The sequence below is a fragment of the Neolamprologus multifasciatus genome, chromosome 13 (genome assembly GCF_963576455.1).
Source record: "Neolamprologus multifasciatus chromosome 13, fNeoMul1.2, whole genome shotgun sequence".
NCBI classification, from domain to species: domain Eukaryota; kingdom Metazoa; phylum Chordata; class Actinopteri; order Cichliformes; family Cichlidae; genus Neolamprologus; species Neolamprologus multifasciatus.
The window spans coordinates 10,153,644-10,174,465 of NC_140451.1; the positions used below are offsets into that span (position 1 = coordinate 10,153,644).

The 20,822-nt window shown below is 41.5% G+C and overlaps 1 protein-coding gene across 1 annotated transcript; it reads left to right on the forward strand.

The window, feature by feature from the left end:
• Nucleotides 1–364: 364 nt before the first annotated feature.
• ret (ret proto-oncogene receptor tyrosine kinase) lies at nucleotides 365–19,495 on the forward strand. Its single transcript, XM_085182715.1, has 20 exons — nucleotides 365–1,404; nucleotides 10,333–10,578; nucleotides 10,822–11,115; nucleotides 11,567–11,802; nucleotides 11,886–12,069; nucleotides 12,148–12,347; nucleotides 13,437–13,719; nucleotides 13,834–13,965; nucleotides 14,401–14,511; nucleotides 14,610–14,720; nucleotides 14,838–15,082; nucleotides 15,170–15,317; nucleotides 15,437–15,544; nucleotides 15,627–15,841; nucleotides 15,972–16,094; nucleotides 16,181–16,251; nucleotides 16,452–16,589; nucleotides 16,755–16,854; nucleotides 17,498–17,645; nucleotides 18,519–19,495. The coding sequence occupies exons 1-20, from the start codon at nucleotides 1,338–1,340 to the stop codon at nucleotides 18,674–18,676; spliced, it is 3,318 nt and encodes a 1,105-aa protein (XP_085038841.1). The 5' UTR covers nucleotides 365–1,337; the 3' UTR covers nucleotides 18,677–19,495.
• Nucleotides 19,496–20,822: the final 1,327 nt, after the last annotated feature.

Sequence of the window (20,822 nt, forward strand, 5' to 3'; positions counted from 1 at the left end):
CAAAGTATTAACAATAACACCAATTTCACAGGTTACTCTTTTCGTATCAAACGTACAGAAGCATACAACCCATCTAGCTTTGTTAAAATGCCATCTCTTTCTTTACAGCTTCACAGCTAATTTTCTCCTTTAACCTCGCTGTGATCACCAATTTAAGTCATATTGTTTTTAAAGTCTTCTTTAAGATACTGACGGCTCAGAGAGGGGAGGTGAAAATGTAAGCACTGTAAGTATCAGCTATTATATTTTCTCCCAGTTGGTGAAAGTTAGTGAAGCGTCTGAGAAAGCCCCCTTTATCTTCTGTAGCCCAGTGAGCCTTTGTGTTTTCGCTCCATGCAGAGACATTGATTGGAAAGACACTGCTGAGAGAGTGACTGGTGTCCTGGCCCGAGGCTGCAGCAATGCATCACTCCACGCTATCTCCTCACTGTTCAGTCACACAGAGATCCCGCTCTTTAACACACCCTCAGCTTCTGACATACACGCACACACACTCAGACCTGAGAGAGGAACGGTCCCACATCATTTAACCCCCTGATTTCATTCCGGGACTTTGATCCAAAGACTGCAGAGGACTTCTACTCAGCTGGGGAGTGTTAATTATCCACATGGAGTACTTGGATGCAATAAAATGTGTAGGCAAAAAACCCCAACAACAACAACTTAGCCCCGTCACTTTATTGGCAGGAGTTTCACTTAATTCTTGCCACCAACTGGAACATTGTGCTCAAAGTCTATTTTTTATTCAACCGAATTAAACAAACGAATTCATCGAAGCTACTTCAAGCTTAGCAAAATTAAACAAAAAGGCACAATTACAATTATCACACGGCTGTTATAATGAACCGGTTGCTAAAACGAGCACACCTGATGCCCACCTTTAAAGAGCGCCTGTGCCTTTAAAGTGAACCATTACGCGCCCAGTCATAATTGTTAATAATTACGCCCCACCACCTCCCCCGCGCAGAGCCTTAATGAGATGACTGACCTGCTGTTAAATTATGCTCTTAAATTTCCTGTAGATGCTATGCCGCCTTGCTTCTGCGGAAGCAGCGGGGCAGTGAGTAGTGAAGCAGTGAACCTCCTCCCCCCCACCTCCCCCCACCAGACCAGCCAGTCAGCCCAGCAGCAGCCTCTGTAGCCTCAACACAGCAGCCCGTCTATGGGACACTGAGGACTTCATCTGGACGCAGAGCGCGCACTGGTTTATACCCCCCATCTTTGTATATTTTATCGGTTTGATTATTGTTCTTGTTTTACTATTATTTAATTTTCGCCCAGAGGAACTTTTTTGGATCGTCTTTTCATTCAGAAACTTTCACCTATGGTTCGCGAATATGGGGTCAAGTTGTGGTTTCTCTCGGGGAAACATCGTTGCGCTGTTTCTGCTGCTGCTGCTGGAAGGTAAGGTTCATCATCAGTTCTGCTGCACTGGAAAAAGGTGAAGGAGCGCACGATGAAGTTGCAAACTAATGCTAAATGTTGCACTAGTGTGATGCGTTTTTGAAAACAAAATAAATGCTCTGGTCTTAACTATTAATACAGAGGAGACGATTTAATGTTCGCTTCTTATTTTAAACGCGTTCATCCTTAGTATTATAAATTATTCAGACAGCATTAGCTTTAGTCTTTGAGTTTTTATCTCCGTCTCTTACTGACCTTTCTGCCAGAGAGACCGTTTAGCGCAGAAGGAATTAAAATATGTTTATTTAAAAATTATATTTAGTATCTGCAAAGCTGGCCAAGGTGAAGAGAAATAGGTGCTGCCACAGAGCGAGCCACTGAACATGAAGTATAGATTGCAACTGACAAATACACAGGGCTGCTCAAGTGAAAAGCTAAATTGCAGCATTTTGGAAGCTGAGTGATTTTTTTTAAGGCCTTTTCCCCCTACGAAGTATCTGAAAGGGCACGAACACAACGCCAGCACTGTGGCACACAGCAGAAAAGTGATCCTTGCATTGTGCGCTGGCTATGCGTGGCATGACAACAATGAAACGTAGAGTAGAATGAATGCAGCCATATATCATAATATTATAATCCCGTCCACAATCCCACAGCCCAACTGCACTAACACTGCCCTTTCATGAAGTCTATATTTAAAGTGTCCCTCATAGTTCAGGACTGTGCCGCCAGTATGTCAGATGTAATGCTCGAACAAATACGGGGTGTTTTTTGGACTTCAGGTTACTATCAGTGCTTGTATAAAGGGAGGCAAACAAGCATTATGATCAAAGTCTTTGAGTGGATCTGGGATGTATAAAAAGACGTTCATTTCTACGTGTATAGAGCACTGCTGTTTTCTTCCTGCAATAAACTACAGGCCTACTTAATCACCCAGGGGAGCAGTTTTCTGCAGAGTAGTTAAAAAGATTAATGCAACTGTTAAGGTAGAACACTTTTATGCAGTGTCCTCTGATTATTTTTTCACTGTTACACGCGCTGTTTAATCAGTCCATAGTGCACACACAGTCAGTCACACGCATGCTGTTCTTACAGACCTTACATGCATCCACATGGCCTTTCCTGCTGGGCTCTGCTTGCACAGTCACCAAAGCAGGCGTTTCTCCTGATATTTATAGAAGAAAAGGGCTGGTCTCGTTGCACTTCACGTGTCAAGGACGTGTTGGTAATTAAATGGGTGCTGAAAGCTGCACCCTACGTGAATGTGGTGCCCATCACCTGCCTGTTTGTTGCAACAAAAGACCTACACTTGTTCAGGGAGGAGAAGAGGCGAGCCATGGGCAGGTGTGCAGCAGCTGTTCCTATCTCTGGGCAAACACTGGCTGTTTGTTTTCTTCAGGAAAATATCGCCTGTTATGCAAGCGGACGGGCCGCTTGGGCTGCTGCCGGGCTTGCCACAAAGTGACATAGTCTGATTTTACCGGATCGATGATTGTTTTTATTTTACCCCACTTTGTGAGGATGTTCTGCCTGTTGTGACTCCTTTAAAACATCTTAAATCACTAAATGGTTTTTACATATAAGTCATTTTCCAAGTAAATGAGTCCTGTTGTGATGCACTTTTTGCATCACATTACGTCTAATGTGGATTTTTATTGCTGTTTGAGTCACTGATTGAATCTAAAGAATATTTTTGCTTTAAATTTCAGTGGTACTACTTTGGTAAGCTCTCTGCAGTTTTACCAGAAGGTGGTAGACGGTTTTGTGGTCTGGTGTGAACTTATCCAGCTCCAGCTTAGCATTGAGAAAGGAGTTAGCAGTGGCCTCGAAAAGATCAAGGACTCCTATCATTCTTGTATATTATATGAGGGATGGTGGAAATGAGGAGGGCAAATAACTAGGATAAAATAAAACTCTCTGTCCTGCCGAGACCCTTTTCCTTTACTGTATGTGAGAGCATGATTTAGATATTTTTTGGAGTTCAAACTCAGAAGTCTCCCTCATTGCAGAGAGGAAGATATTGCCAAAAATGTATCTTCAATACGGACAATATATCCCACCCTGCACACTGTTCCGCTTGCCAGACTAAGACTAACTAAATGCGCCACTGGATGCCATAGGAGGTCTTTCCTTCCTGTGATCGTCCACTCATGAAGTTCCACATAAATATACATATGCATTTGTCAATTTAGTTTAACTTTAGTTTTTCTGATCTTCAATGTAATTGTACAAATGGCACAGTCATGAATGGCTATTACAAAGGAATTTCCCAGTGGGGTTTATATAACTCCTGCTCCAGGTTCCAGTTTACTGATTAGTTTAGTGTTTCTCGCTGAGATCATCAAACAAAGGAAATTGGCAATCAGTGCTCACTTTTGTAGCAATCAGCATTTTTAAATGTTCCTGAGACATTGCCCTGCACTTAAGACCAAAGTAAAGTAGTTCAAGACATAAGCTGTAGTGAACTGGGAGCTGGGACGCCTCTATTCATTGTTCTTTATGAGGATTCCCATTAGCTGCCACTAAGGCTGCAGCTGCTCTTCTGTCTCTGTGCTTACTTTGTCAGAGATCGTGCAGTCACATGCACTTCTGTGTGAACAAAAAAGGCCAAAGAAAGGAATATCTGGCTCGTCGTTACTTTGTTTTTATTTACATTTTGAGGAAATCTGGAGAGCTTACTGAAACAACCCTTTATTAATTAGATTAGGCCTTCAGTATCCGCTGGCAGCTTTATAAACAAAGCGTTTGGAGTTGAAAATACATTTTGTGACGGAACCTGGTCAAAGCCAAAATCCACTCCCCCTTTTTAACACACACTTGTGTAATCTCTTACACAAAAAAGTGCCACAGATGTTTTCACGTAAAAGCATTGATCTGTTTTGCTTCCACCGTGACCTTGTTACGGTATCTCTGACCCTTCCTCGCCCTCTGACCGGTGAAACCATAACATAGTGGTTTGGTGCTCCTCCTTCCCTTTAACTCAAAGCGATCATTTTCATCAGCATCTTTTCCTCTGGAGAAGTACCAGACCAACAGATCTCATTTGATACGTGGTGCTATTGGATTTAGCCCCTTACAGCATGATACAATTAAGTAAAGCTTCTGTCTTGTGTTCCTCATGGATGCATGATAAATATTGTCAATTTTCCACGCTTGTTGTCACTGTGTTTATTTGAGTGTGAGTGGGAAACATCATTATGCAAGTAGATTAGATCTTTTTTACCGAGCTACGTCAACAGGAGTGCTTTTCTTTTTTGCATCTTAGAAAGAACATATTGAGATTCTTAAAACTTGCTATAGCAAAAAGTTTCTTTTTTTTCAAAATGTGGCATACAACAGACTATATTATTTTGATTCAAACCCAGAGCTAGCTGGCGTGTTCCCTCTTTTTTTTAAGCTCATGAGCGACAGTAAACATGCTGTCAGCCACAGACGCTCTGATACCTGTTGGAACAGCTGCAGCACTTTAGGCTGCTTTGTCTTTTCTACTAAACCTCCCGATTTTCCCACTTTATCAGTCACAAGACTCTCATCCTTCGAGCTTCCCAGCCAAAGTGGACCCACGGTTTTTGAAATAACTTTCATCCAAATCACTGCTACTGCCTTGAGACTCTTGAGACTCCTGAGAGTCCCAACCTCTAATCCTAGGCTGCCATTTCTGCCGTCGCACGGATGCCGCTCCTACCTGTCAAACCCCTGTGTCTGATCCTCTAGTCAGTTCAGGGTCACACTTCGCTCTCATGCATGGGTAGAATCTAATTTGCTGTGGTGAAAGGACAAGGAGACATTGATTGAGATTTTACCCTCGGGGCATTTAGTCCTCTGGTTTCACATGGGTCTTGACAAGTTGTTTTCCAGTCGTGCAGCAGTGCACATCGTGTTTGACCCGTCATTACAACAATCAACAAGCACAGGCCCTGCTTATCTGAGTCCACATGGTGTGTGTGACACTGCAAAAATGGGAGTGACTCTACTGCCATACTGGTGCCAGAATCAAATTTGCACATTTACTGCAATCTCTCTAAAGAGAGCAAACCATAATAGTGAAAAATCTCCTTAAATTAACATTTTCCATAAATGCTGCTGATTCATACTTATGTTTCTGTTTTCCCCCATCCTCTTCCAGCCCCACTTTGGCATCCATTTTTTTGGTCCTTCTTTTTACTGAAATGGGTAAACATGCTGGAAATCTTTTTTCCGTCCTCTCCAACCACCTGCCAATGCCAGAAACTCTGAAAGCTCCACTTCCCTTTGTGCTGGTAGTTCAGCGATCTCCACTCCCCGGCATAAAGCAGTGACTCTCCCCTTGTTTCCAAACTGCAATCCACCAGATTCACTCATGTTAGGACAGTTGTAACAAGCAGTCAGAGTCTAGCAGTGCAAATAGTGGCGACTCATCTTAGCAGTGCCATTTAATGACGCTGGTGCATTGATGATTCCCACAATTAGGACATCTTATATATGAATGCATTTTTGCTGTGTTTGCTTCTGAAACAACAAGACTGTTGATGCTTCTGATGCACAGTATGTGTAAGTGATACACGTGACTGTGTTCAGCCTTGTTCGTTTTTCTCTCACTGCAGTGTTGCTCTGTTGTTTTTGCCTGCTCATTTTGCACCCGACTAAAATAATCTAACAGCTACTTGATAGATTGCCTTGGAAATGTGTACAGACATTCATGGCTCTGAGAAAATGAATCCCGATGATCTTAATGATCCCATGATTATTATTTTTTTGGTTTGCTTTATTGAGCACAATAATTAGGTCAAGATTTTAATTTGTCCAGTAACTGCACAACTAATGACATTTCCATCAATCTCAGACCGTATTTAGCACTGATTAGAAGATGCTACAATACAAACACTGGCATTGTCACCATGATGCAGCGTTACTGATGTCAGCATTCAGAGTACAGAGTAATGCTAAATGTAGATGATAAACACAGTCTCAAAGAGCTGGTAGCATGAGTCTAGACTGCTTGGTGTAGTGTTAAAAAAGGCTGTAAAGCAATTCTTTCCCAAATCTGGTACTTTAAGCTAAGCCCTTTATGAAACCTGTGGCTGTGAGCTATTTATGCAAATATAAATAAGCTCTCTGTGTTTTGACACGGGCATTTAGAGTATTTGCCTCCTTCTGTGTACATGTCAGTAAATCTGATGGCTTTTTACCACTGCTGTGGTGAGGGTAGATGATTTTATCAAAGCAACCTAATGACTGCTTCATCAAACTCAGTCTGGAGCTCCATGATGTACCACGTGTTCAATTTTTGATGCCACAGTCCTCCCCAGAGGAATCCTTAAACTGAATTTGTACTTGCAGCTAACCCCTAAGGAGAGGTCCTATTAGATTTCTTGATGACTGATGAACATGGTTCATTGGATCTCAGCTCTTGTATTCTCTGGGGAATAATTGGATTACATTATGTGGTAATTGATTATTATGTTACGGTATGCATCATGGTAATCTGAGTAATCTACCTGGAGCCCGGCTGCCTTTTCCAAACTCAGATCAGCTATCTTATTAATCGGATTAAAACTTCGACGTCTGTGTCATTATGACAGGAAATGACTTTCTTTCCTTATTACACGTGTTGTTTTGAACGATCGAAAAGCATCAGAGTCATGCCTATATAAATCCAGGTTCTGAAACCAGTGTGATACGATGAAGCATTTGAGCATAATAGGACAGGAAACAGAGGAGGGGGAAAGATTTCAAAACATTATGATCAATATTAGCTTTCATAAGTGGAATTATAGTCGAATGTGCAGCTTTTTAGCTAATTGAATCTCTGGAAAACCATTCCAGTAGCAGCAACATCTCTGGAAGCAGAGCAATCACGATACGTTTCCGAGTGATTATTATTTATATCACCGTGATATAACTGGGTGAACTGCTCCTTAATGTGCCTGGCTACAGCTTCTTTGTAAAAGATGATGGATTCCTTGAAAATGTGGATATTGATGGGCTAAATTGTGGAGCAGGCTGTGAAATTACACGTGCACAGTAGAAGTAATGTTTCAGCGTCCACGCACAAGATGCCTAAGCAACTCCAATATTATGTTCGGCGAACGTGATTGCACTTGTGCAGCTTTTCTCTCTGTCTGTGTCATCAGTGGAAAACAATCAGCATCACTGTTGATTAGTGTGGTTATTGATTGATATGCTGCCAGATACACTGCCTTTCCAATGGGTCGTTACCAGGGGCAGACGCAGACCTCATTGACCTTGGGAGAAAAAGGGGCACGAAGCTGAGCTCTTACTGTTGGAGGTCCAGACTAAGAACGCAATTATAATGTCAAGTTATCACACAGCAGCAGCCGGGCAGGGTCACGTTTCCTCATCTGCCACGCTGCTGACAAGGATGCTCAGTGAGGACGTCTGTGGGAGATCCACATTTTGTTTCATTGAGGATTGGAGGTAGATTAGTAAGCCAGTGGGTTACTCCAGCACATGAGCTCATAGCTGGTAAATCTATCAGGCGAAGCACGCATTGAGCTAATTGAGTTCCTGTCTTTGTCTGGGACGATGGAGGGCGTCCCACCCCGTCAGCTCAGACCTGTCCCAGACATGCTGTGGTCTGTGGCTGACGGGGAGCGTGGTTTCAGCTTTTGTGATGAGCTTTTGTCCTTTTTGTTCTTTTGCAGTTATAATACGAGACAAAACAAACACACGCGCACCCAGGCACGATTAACTCACGGAGACTGCGATCGTAAACGACAACCAGGAAGCGCATACGTTTATAGAGACGTAAGAGGGTTTTCCACTGTTTCGTGTTCCTGTTTTTCAGCAGTGGATAAATTCAGTTTCACTATTCACTCGGCGGTACATGATATCTACAGTAAACATGGATTGCTACATGAATTGTCCTGTTTAAACACTCTCTGTTTGCAAAATTACTTTCAAAGGAATGACACTGTATGCAGAAGCTCAGCATGAGTTTTATAGGTGATCGAAGGCTGTAAAACATCTGCTTATGATGCTAATGTTTCCACACTGTGAGCAATAACAGGCCAAGGCTGTTCCAAAACAGCCCACTAAAATCCGTAAAGAAGCATGGAAATGAAGCCTCTGCAACGTCTTTTTAATCTTTTCGGTCATTATTTAGACATGAATATAATAGGTGAAAATGTCACCACCAGCTGTATTTCTGCCATTCTTGTGCATCATTTAAGGAAGGTAATGAGTCATGCCTTGGAAAAGCATCATCATGGCTTCACAGACCAAAGATGCCATTTGCTCGGATGGGCCTGCTTGATGCATTCAATTAATTAGTTTTGATATAAACTGCTTGCTTTCTGTTGGCTTCTGTCCTAGAAAGAAATTGAATTTTGAATGATATAAACGAATTGTGTTGCAGGGGGTCCGGCCACTGTGGCTTGCAGCCAATGCCTGCCTTCATAAATGTGTTCAGCTCCCGCTGGTTAACACATTGGACCATGTAGCTTTATTTGCAGAGCTGCTGTCATCTGCTGTATTCAATTTGTGGCCGTCGTCTGTAAGATTTCTGTAGATTAATTAAATTGTCTGTATGCATCCGATGAGGGATTGTAGAGAGTAGTGGGAGTCTTTTCTGACCTGTCAAATAGAAATGAGTCCAATCATTTAACATCTTATCCAAGCAAGCAGTAGAGACATTAGAGCAGTAATATATTATGATAATGATTAAGCTGCTTTTCGAGCCCGTGTCACTGTGATAACAGCTCCCTCTAATGGTTGTTTTGGGTATACAGTTGAAGCCCTGATGCTCAGATTACTGAGTATAATTACAACCTAAAATAATCTGTGGACAATTCTTTACTTTTTTTCTATTTTTTCCCTCAAATTTTTTGTACAATTTCTCAGAAATGTTATATGCATCATGAAGCCAATTACCTATTTCAGACCTTTTCATGGTATGAAATAGTAAAAATCAGCTAAGATACAATGGAAATATAATAAAATACAGTCAATAGTATGAGTGTGAATGACTGCATTTTAGCTGTAATAGATTTAGGGGATGGAAAAATCATCCCTAGTCATGAAACCGGCTCCCACCATCCCCAGCAAGATTAACAAACATGAGCCCTGCTGTTTGTTTTGCCTCCGGAACACTTTTAATAAAAAGGTCTGCAGCCTCATTGAGTGTATCTCCATCCTTGAGGAAGGACGGCCACATTTTATCCATCAGCTCGGCCTCCTGTCATCTAAGCCCCTCAAAATTAAATCAATGTCTGAAACCAGAGCCGAGGCTTCAACTGCACCAACAGAAATAGAAAATCTAGTTTTGCTGTCTGCTAATGACATTAGTGCGTTCCCTAAATGGTCGCCTACCGTCATCAAAGAGGAACACAACAGGGATATAATTACAGAAGGAACACTCGCATCTCCATTTTCTTGTAAAACACACACGCAGCCTGCTATTTTGCTTTATGGATTACTCGTCAACCCCCCCCCCCAACACACACACACGCACACACAGACTTGCAGGCAGTGATACGTGCCTCCTCCGTATCATGTTATCCCTTGTAATTAAACTTTTCAAGGTGAACACAAGGAGAATCGGAAACCACGTGTTATTGACCACATGAGAAATTCATTAAAGGAGCTGCATAAGTGTCATTTGAGTCCTGCTTTCAATTTCCGCTAACGTGGGAGAGAGATGAAAGATATATTAGAAAAAAAAAAAAAACCTGGACCTGTCATAGTCCATGTATGTGTTGATTTCCATTCAGTGCCCAGATGGCATTGTCAGTGGGTATTGTTGACTCAGTTAAACATCCAGAAAGAGATGTCTGATATGCTGTCATCAGCATCTGCAATGTAATCATGCCTTATTTTTCAGTTATGGTAACATTTTCCTTAAAAACAATAACAATAACACTTTTCTCCTGTGATTCGTTTGGCTGCCAAATTTTAAACATCTGGTTATTTCATGTCCACTTGGTGCAGGAGCGACGTGTCTGTACTTCCCTCAGAAGGAGTACATTGAGACTGTATATGTTGGCCAGCAGGCCGGGACGCCCATCCTCCAGGTTCATGCCATGCGGGACGATAAAACTGAGAAGCCACACTTCTACCTGTGCCCAACAAAGACTGCCACGCCTCCACACTACAGCTCCTGGTTCTACATGAACATCAACACCGGGACACTATTCTTGAACAAAACCCTGGAGGAGAGCGACTTTGCCCAGCTATGTGAGTTGGATACAAGGCTTTTGATGGTAATGCACAGTCCTATTTCAGTGCCAGGTATTCGCTACACACAAGAGTAAATTAGTTTCTAGACATTTATGCTCTTCGCATACCAATAATGCTCTGGCTTCGAGTTCAGGATGATAATTTGATTGCATAAAAGCAAAGAAGAGCTGTGTCATCAAAAAAAGCACTGTCTGAGATTAAAATGCCTCTTGTTTTTGTTTTGGCTCTGTGTCCCATCAGATCAAAGGTCGTGGTCTGTGAGAAAGTTATTCCTGAATGCCATGGTGCGATCTGAATTCACCAACAAGCCCTTTTGCCCCACGCGGAAACCTGTGCAGATCAACTTGGACTTTGTCAATGCCACATTGCCTCAGTGTGCTCAGACAGATACAAAGGAACTCTGCTTCCCACACAGAGATACGTCCAACCCACACATCATGGAAAACAGGTTCCCAGGAGCCCTGCGGCAGCTACAGCGTCTCACCAGACTCGATGTCTGCCCCAACTACACCATCTCTTACAGTGTGGAATCAGGTTAGACACATCGGACCAAAAACATATTATCTTGTGAAAGGAGAAACATATGTACAACTACATGTGTATGCATGTATGTATGCATGTATATGTATGTATGTGTGTATTACCCGCCAATATAGTCCATCATAGGATAATCAGAAGTAGTGTTTTTACATTTTGGCTGATGCCGGCAGCATCCCGTGAAGGAGCGGGGGCCATTTTCAACCAAAATGCTCATTTTTTTTAGTTGTAATTTTTTATGTTTTAAATATCAACACTTAGAGTTTCAGTTTCAACAAACTTTTTCAAATGAATGAAACTTTTGACCCTGGTTTAGCTCCATTGAGATGTTTTACGATGCTGCTTTTATGTTTTATTCCGTACGCCACCTGATTCATGAAGTGGTCGCGTCCACATGCAGGCTCGTTTGTTCGATTGTTTTGTTTAATTTTGTTCCTTTTTTCTGCAGACCCTCCGGGTCCTTTTGCTGTAAACGACAACAAAGAGCTGGTGGTAAACGCTCAGCTGGACCGTGAGGAGAGCGAATGCTACAGACTCCTGCTGGTTTGTAACATCCAGTCAGAAACCACCATCATCAAGGTGGAAACGACGCTGAATGTTTTTGTCAATGACGAGGATGATAACGCGCCATATGTGAACGGAACAGACTCGGCAGACATAGTCATCAGCTATAATCGGATGAAGGTGATTGTGTACAGATGCGGTGTTGGTTAAGTTCATGTTTACATGAGGCCTGAAATTTCTCAATGTGACTTTTTTTTTTTCAGGGTGGAATTTTTGGCTCCTTGTATGTCTTTGACAGAGATCTAACCCCGATCTTAGACGAAAACCACAATAAGTATGTGGGGACTTGGCTCAACACTGACCCATGGGTAAAGGAAACATTTGACATAAAAAACTCCTTCACTGAAAAAAAAGCCAAAGGCATTCGAGAGACTGTGCACAACTACCGTAAGTACTCCAAGGCTGCGCGCGATTGAATTAGTTACATTAGGAGATGAGGCTTTTCACGATTTCTCTTGATTTCAGAGCTGGTCCTGCAGAGGAACCTGCACGTGACAGAGAATCGCACCCTGCAACTCGACTACCTGGTCAATGACACCACCTATCCCGGTCTAGAGGGAACAGTGTTGCTGCACTTCAATGTCACTATCTTACCCGTCCAAATCCACTTCCCCAACGTCACACATATATTCACAGTCTCACGCAGAGCTTCTCCTTATGCACAGGTACTCATGACTGCATGACTGCTTATCATGCAAACCTTGAACTTTGTGTTTGGTCTAGATTTAGATTAAAATATATATTATTATAAACTTTTAAGAGAGCTGGGATAGGCTCCAGCCCGACCCAAGAATTAGAGTAGAAGAAGATGGATGGATTAATGGACACACAAAAAAAAAAGATCTTTCCATCGTGATAGCATCACGGACAGTGACAAAGATATAGTCTGAATCTTTTTAATAATCGTATTCAGGACATAATTAACAAATGAATCATTGTTGGCCTATGAAAGGGACCAGGGACAAAAGTCATAGGCAATATGAACCATCAGTGGCCTCATATCAGTTTCTTTATACTGAACTCTGACAGAGAGACTTCAAGAAATTGAATTGTAGGTACTTGCTCCATTATGATGCATTGGGAAATGCATTTGATTTGACTAACCCTGCTGTACACTGGCTTTATAAGCCATCACATTGCACATGCTTTAGTACACAGTAACTCACAACTACAGATCTCTCTGTATGTTTTACAAAATAAAGATATTCACCTGTGTCTTGCTTAAACCAAACCTGTTTACAGTCAGCAGAAGGTAAAACGTCTGGGAGGTTTAGTAGCTTTTATCCATTGATTATTGTTCAGTACTAATCCAATGTAAGTGGCCATCAGTGCAATCCTTTGACATTATAATCTGTTACATTAAAATCCTGATGATAGTAATAATGATAATACATTTTATTTGTGGTCAATGGAGCTGTTTAAGAACAGCTCCATTGACCATTAAATCTACAGAGAGACTGCCACCTGCTGGCAATACAAATATAACATCTCAAATGTTTTCTGTTCATTTTCATACTTTGTAGCAAAAACAAAACTATTCTGGCTTTATAAAATGTACAGCAATCAGTTTAAATGTAATTATTTGAATTAATGGCAGATTTATTTTCTTCAGATCATGAAGGAATAAACTAGTAATTTGCCTTTCAAAATGTTGTATTCAGTTGTTTACAAAAGGTGTGTGCATTATTCCATCTTTACACTTGTATTCTCCAGTGTCGTTCACATTTTCAATCTCTTGTCCCAACTCCTGTCAGGTTGGCAAAATCTGTGTGGAAAACTGCCAGCAGTTCGATGGCTTCAGTGTCATATACCGACTTGAGGTGCCAGATAAGAACATGTCTGCTGACTCACAGGCCTGCTACACAGCCATAAGCATCACCCAATCCCCAGACAGGAAGTGGGGACATCTGTATGTGAATGACTCTGAGGCACTGCGCAAACCCGAGTGCCAGGACTTGCAGTACCTTGTTGTTGCTCAGGAGGAAAACGAACAGCTGGAGGCGAGCACTCAGATCCACATCAAAATAGATGGCACAGGTAGGTGCTACTTCACAGCAAGCACACATGCAGACTATTTTCAAGCGTGTTACCCTGATCTCTAGTGTCCTTTAAAGATTTGGTAATGTGCTCTTTTGGCTTTGCTGTACGTAGCAATCAAAGCTGGTCAGAAGAGCCAGCAGGTCCTGTCCTGTGCAGAGAACAGGCAGCGAACAGATTGTGAGTCTACCCGAGGCCTGGGGGCAACAACCGGCAGATGCCAGTGGAGGCAGGGCACTGAGAAAGGTACTTTATATTTCATAAGGACAAACTTTTTTTCTCCTTAACTTGTAACTTTTTAACATTACTGAATGATTATGAGACCTTGGGGGAAGTTCACTAGAACCAGATGAGTACATGTTTTCTTCAGTGTAAGTAATGAAACAAATTAAAGGGTCATTTTGATCATTTTGCTCCAGGAAGTGGCAAAACATGGTCCTAATTTGGCTGAAAAACGAGTGTGACTAACACCCTACTGTTGCTAAAGCAAGCCAACACTGTGGTGCAGGCTGCTGTTAAAACCGTTGCATGTTGCAGTGTTAAGGACACATGCAGTCAGGTTAAGACAACTTTTGAATGGGTTTTTGAATGCAAAGTACTTGCAGTTTGGTTACCAGTCTTGGCTGTTTTCCCTTGTTTCCTGCTGAGGTTTCTCTTTCTTTTCTTGTGTTCATATTCCAGGAATAACTGAAAATTATTCAACATGCTCCCCTGACCTGCAGACATGCCCAGATAGTGTTTGTGATGCAGTGGAAAGTAAAGATCCTTCAATCTGCCCGCAAGACTGCACAAGTATGCTTTCCCTTTTAACACACATGCAGTGTATAACAGCGAGAATAAGACCATTCTGCTTTATGTAGACTGTGCTCACGCTGGATTTGTCTCTGCAGAGGAGCCCGTTATTGGAGGCCATGAACGAGGCTTGAGTGGGATTAAGGCCTGCTATGGAACCTGCTACTGCTTCACAGAAAGATGCTTCTGTGAGAAGGATGACATTGAGCGTGAGTTTCCCTAAACCACACAGAACTGCTGCTGATTAACTCACTCCGTTTTAACTCTGAATAAGCAAAGCACTAAGTGCTTCTTTCTTTAAAACTGTGCAACGTACTCTCTTCCAGAGACGCTATGTGATGAAATGTGTAAGACCGTCATTGCCACAGCTCTTCTCCTCTCCTTCATCGTGTCCATCCTCCTGTCCTCATACTTCATCCGCCGATACCACAAGAACTCGCCAAAGCCCCCGATAGCATCTGCTGAGATGACTTTCCGTCGGCCAGCTCAAGCCTATCCCATTAGCTTCCCTGCCAACAATGTCCGCCGGGGCTCGCAGGAATCAATTGAGACCGAAACCTTTAAAATACCTGTAAGGTTCTTCCAGCACTTTCATCCCCTGTGTCTCATATGTTGAATCTTTTGAGAAGTACAAACCGTCATTGCTTTCTCTCAACAGGAGGATCCAAAGTGGGAGTTTCCTCGTAAAAACCTTGTGCTTGGCAAGACGCTGGGAGAAGGAGAGTTTGGGAAAGTTGTCAAGGCAACAGCATTCAGGCTGAAAGGAAAAGCTGGATACACCACTGTGGCTGTGAAAATGCTTAAAGGTAAAAGTACCCAGGCAAAGGCCAGACAAGCCTAGCAGCACTTGTGATATATGAGCAGTGAATGTCTGAAGAGGTGAGTGGTTTCATCATTATGATCCCCCTCTTTTCCTCCGTGACAGAAAACGCCTCGCACAGCGAGCTGCGTGACCTGCTGTCAGAATTCACTCTGCTGAAGCAAGTCAACCACCCGCACGTCATAAAGATGTACGGAGCTTGCAGCCAGGATGGTAAGACCTCCGTCTTCCTGCCATCCCATCCCAGAACATGCGTGTTGCACATTGAGTCTAAGAGCCCTGCTTCTCTGAATAGGTCCATTGTATCTCATCGTCGAGTATGCCAAGTATGGGTCACTCCGTAATTTCCTTCGTGAGAGTCGGAAAGTTGGCCCGAGCTATATGGGCAGGGATGCCAACCGAAACTCAAGCTACCTGGAGAACCCAGACGACAGGGCTCTCACCATGGGTGACCTGATCTCCTTTGCCTGGCAGATTTCCAGAGGCATGCAGTACCTGGCAGAAATGAAGGTATAAGGCCAAGCTGGTGTTTTTCTTTGTAAAATATTTGAACAATTCAGTGGAAGATTCATTGTAAGAAGCTTAAATGTCTGTTAAAGAAAAATGTGAGGCGCTTTAAATGAGTGTGCTGGTCCAACAGCTTGTCCACAGGGACCTTGCAGCACGAAATGTCCTTGTTGCTGAAGGGCGGAAGATGAAGATCTCTGACTTCGGCCTGTCCAGAGACGTGTATGAAGAGGACTCATATGTTAAAAGAAGCAAGGTAGAGAAAATAATAGAGAAGAGTAGTTATGATACAGGTACATATACTCATATAGTCACTCAGCAGCATCTCTCTGTATTTTTCAGGGCCGTATACCGGTTAAGTGGATGGCAATAGAGTCTTTGTTTGACCACATTTACACAACACAAAGTGACGTGTGAGTATAATTACGGCTTAAAGGAAATATTCTGACATTTTGGACAACAATAAGACAATAAAGCCCATGAATTAATCAGCATGCTTTTTTTGGGCAAGAACGCAAATAAGGGTGTTGTCCATTTGCAAAAAAAACCCCCCAAAGCCTCACTCTTATCTGTTCATAGAAATATTCTTAGGACCTTCTCTATTTTATTCCAGCTGGTCCTTCGGTGTGCTGCTGTGGGAGATTGTCACTCTGGGAGGAAATCCATACCCAGGTATCGCTCCCGAGCGCCTATTTAACCTCCTCAAGACTGGCTACAGGATGGAGAGACCAGAGAACTGCACAGAGGAAATGTGAGCTCTATTCTGTCACTTTATCATATCTACTTTAGCATCTCCTCATTACCATTGAGTGTTATAACTCCCCTGCACCACATTTGGGGGGGAAATGACTCAGCAGGGAGGATTAAATGATACTCACTGTATTTCACCCACTTGAACCGTGCTCCTCTTTTCCAGGTATAACCTCATGCTCCGATGCTGGAAGCAAGAACCGGACAAGAGGCAGACGTTTGCAGACATCAGCAAAGAACTGGAGAAGATGATGGTGAAAAGTCGGGTATGTTGAAGCTATAAAATATCTTGCAGTGCTTTATTTCGTTTCCCTCCCCGGCAAGGAAGCGGGGGAGCTATAAATCAGCCTCTTTCTGTGTGTTACTGGCACAATTTTGACAACACTTCAGTGACGATCTGACAGATACAAGTTTGAGGGGTTTTATTTTTCCACTTTCCACTCCTTTCAGATTTGGAGCAAGTCTAAAATAAGCAGTGTATCAGTTTTTTAAGGACAGCATGTGCTTTGTCCAGCACACACAGACACATGCTGTGTTATGTTGTATGAACTGTCACTCTCCCCAAATCTCCTAAGATACCATAATTAGTGTTTGAAGAGCAATCCTAAATGTGGCCTTGGGCAGTGTAATCACAGAGCATGCCAGTCAGGCTCCTGCTGCAGAAGTGAGGCTAAATATAGAGCGTTTGAGCAGATGGGAATGCAGGCATCCTATAACGCAGCGGGCTCATTCTTCACTGTTATCAATACCAGATAATGAGCAAGACTCTGGATGCGGTAAAGAGAACAATTTGGCAGAAATGTCTGCTGGAGCTTGCAGTCAGTGCACGGGTCACTCGTCCGACCTTTGCATGCTACAATTCCCCTCCTCCTTAATCAGCCTAATTACACCTTCATCTGCTGTTGTCAGGATTACCTGGATCTGGCGGCGTCCACTCCAGCCGATGCCCTGCTGTACGACGACGCCCTCTCTGAAGAGGACACACCACTAGTGGACTGTAATAACGCCCCTCTCCCTCGAACCCTCCCCTCCACATGGATTGAAAACAAGCTCTATGGTAGAATCTCCCATGCATTTACTCGATTTTAGAAACAGGACACACTACACAAGCTCTCTTTTTTGGCAAGTTGTGATTGGCTTTTTTTTCCCCCCGTAGTCAAGTGTGTGTGACTGTGATCTAGGCATGCCTTTCGCTAATGCTGACATAGCTCCCATTTCATCGTAAATGAGAGGCTCAGCTTAAAAAAAAAAAAAAAAAGCTCCTGTGTCTTGACTTTTTCTTTGTTTTATTCGGACCTGCTTCTAATGTACACAAGCACTGACCAAAAATTGCTATATTTGTAAATATTGAATATAAATCCCCTTCATTCTTATTTATAATCCACTCCTCATACTCGTGCTTCATCTGCATTTTTAATTTGTAAATAGTTTTGTTTGTTTCCCCCCATTCATTTCCACATTGTCCTCATCTCGTCATTTATTTGCACTGGAGGAAACGGTGTGTAACATTTGAAACAGGTCCTCACTGATTCAATCACTCATTGTGGTTTGAATTCCAGATTGTGATAAATTTCCCGTCTTTCTAATGTACATTAGCTCTTAATCCATTATGATGAACAGAGAAACAGTAAGGCTTTTGAATGCAACTCTCAGTTGACACTGATTACAAGTAGACACCATGTTGCATATTGCCCCAAGTGAAATGTAGGGGCAATAGTAACAATGCAGGCTTAATAAATGACAAAAAAAGGGAAAATAATAAATTATATTATCATTTATTCTGTGTCGCATATACAATACAAAGCCATAACTTTACACCTCTCAGAATCAGATCAGGATTTGTTTTGGAGAGTTTTGTTTGAGAACCTTACTGTCTGCACGCTGTTTTTCTTTCACTGAGTGCAGAAAAATGATGTGTTCTCGTTTTTAGGCATGTCATACCCCAACTGGCCCGAGACGAGCCCGGTACTGCTCAACAGACATGATGCCACTAATCCGGTCTTTACAAGATATGCCAATGATAGTGTTTATGCAAACTGGATGGCTTTGCCTTCACCCGCAAAAGCTGTGGACAAGCTTGATAGCTAAAGACAGACCGACCCTGTAGAAAAGACGACTAAGTGGTATAGATGTGTATATTTCTGTAAGACTGTACATAAACGATCTGATGCTAAAGTTGGTTCCCTTTTATTTCTGTTGCACGGGTAAGCAACCTTTCCGACTGGGGTCTTTTTGCTGCAAAACCAGCTGGACCAACATAGACCATGCTTCACTCAGCTCTTCAGTATGTTAATTATTATTAGCTCACTGGTTATGTTGGCCAAACTGTATCACTGCATGACTATTGTACCAGATTGTATGTCAGTGTCAATGTCTTTTAAGTGCCTGTGCTGCTTCTACAATAGCTTCCAAATGTTCATGTGTGACTTTGAAGTTTCAAGCCCAGGAATTAAAGGGGACGCCTTTACCATCACCTGTTGTAGAAAGGTGGGATTGAGCGGACAAAAACTAAATGCTGAACTTATTCTGAAAATTTAAAAAATAAATAAAAAGTTTCTACTTTAGAGGATTGTGCTCCTCAAAATGTCAAAGACCCTTTATTTTGTGTTTCTCCCACGAGATGTCTTGAAACTGGTCTCACCAAAGAAAAGTAAAGCAGTCATGTTCAGTGAATGGGTTTTTCTTACTTTTGCTCTTGTTTTTTCACATTGAAAACATCATCTTTTGAAGGCCACTCCAGTGAAAGGACACGAGGATTAATGTAGACTTAATGTTATAGTTCACATTGTCCTTCACTGTAATGGCAGCCTTTGTGGAAAAATATGATTCTGTAAACCAACTCGTGTCCTTGCTGTTATGTTGTTATTATTTGTTATGTTCCAGTTATTAATAAATATTTAAAAAATGTGCAATTTGTCTGTTCCCCATATATTTCTAAAAAATAATTATTATATCTAATAAGAAAAAAATGTATTTATATATATATATATATGTATGTGTGTATATATATATATATATATATATATATGTATATATATATATGTATATGTATATGTATATATATGTATATATGTATATGTATATATATATATATATATATATATATATATATATATATGTATATATGTATATGTGTATATATATATATATATATATATGTATATGTATATATATGTATATGTATATATATGTATGTATATATATATATATATGTATATATATGTATATATATGTATATATATATATGTATATATGTATATATATATATATATATATGTATATATATATATGTATATGTATATGTATATATGTATATGTATATATATATATATGTATATATATATATATGTATACATGGCCTTTATTTTCTTTGAATTTTAACACTGCTTCACGTTTCTTTTGACTGTAAGCAAATACAGTCACCTGCTACTTCATTAGCTACACCTGCTAAACTACTTGTTAGCCCATGTATCTAATCAGCCAATCACATAACAGCAATTGAATCCATTTAAGCATGTAGACCCAGTCCAGATGACCTTCAGACAGACCATCAGAATGACGACTTTGTCAGTGATTTTGAAAATGGCACGGTTAGTGGCTGGTCTGAGTACTTAAGAAACTAGGAAATTGAGTGGGATTTTCCCCACACAACCAACTCTGAGGTTTACAGAGAATGGTCTGAAAAGTAGAACATATCCAGTGAGCTGCAGTGGCCTGGGAAAAATGATTCGAGCTGATGACTCGAAGCTGATAGGAAAACAACAGCAACTCAAATCTGCAGAAGAGCATTTCCGAACCCATTGGAGGATAGAAGATTGGATAGTCTGGATGTGGTGGTATAATAGTTTAAGGGATATTTGCTTGGGACACTTTGGGCCCCTTAGCACTAACTAAGCTTTGTTTAAACACCACAGCCCACCGATTTATTGCTGTTGATCATGTCTATTCCTTTTTGACCACAGTGTGCACATTTACCAATTGCTGCTTCTAACAGGACACATTAGCATAGGACAAAGCTCAAATCATCTCAAACTGGTTTGAACATGACAATGAGTTCAATGTACCCAAATGACTTTCACAGTCACCAAATGCCACTCCAATAGAGTACCTTTTGTATGTGGTGAAATGGAGAATTCACATCATGGATGCTGTTATGTGACTGTGGACAACATCTCTGAGAAATCTTTATAAAATTAAGAGTTTAGACAGCTCTGAACCCAAAAGGATGTCCAAA

What these genes read in the sequence shown, in the direction of transcription:
- ret (XM_085182715.1), top strand. Translation starts at nt 1,338, where the DNA reads ATGGGGTCAAGTTGTGGTTTCTCTCGGGGAAACATCGTTGCGCTGTTT. An exon ending in CCGAAACCTTTAAAATACCT is followed by an intron (nt 15,083 to 15,169) that starts GTAAGGTTCTTC and finishes TTCTCTCAACAG; the next exon opens with GAGGATCCAAAGTGGGAGTT. An exon ending in TACACAACACAAAGTGACGT is followed by an intron (nt 16,252 to 16,451) that starts GTGAGTATAATT and finishes ATTTTATTCCAG; the next exon opens with CTGGTCCTTCGGTGTGCTGC.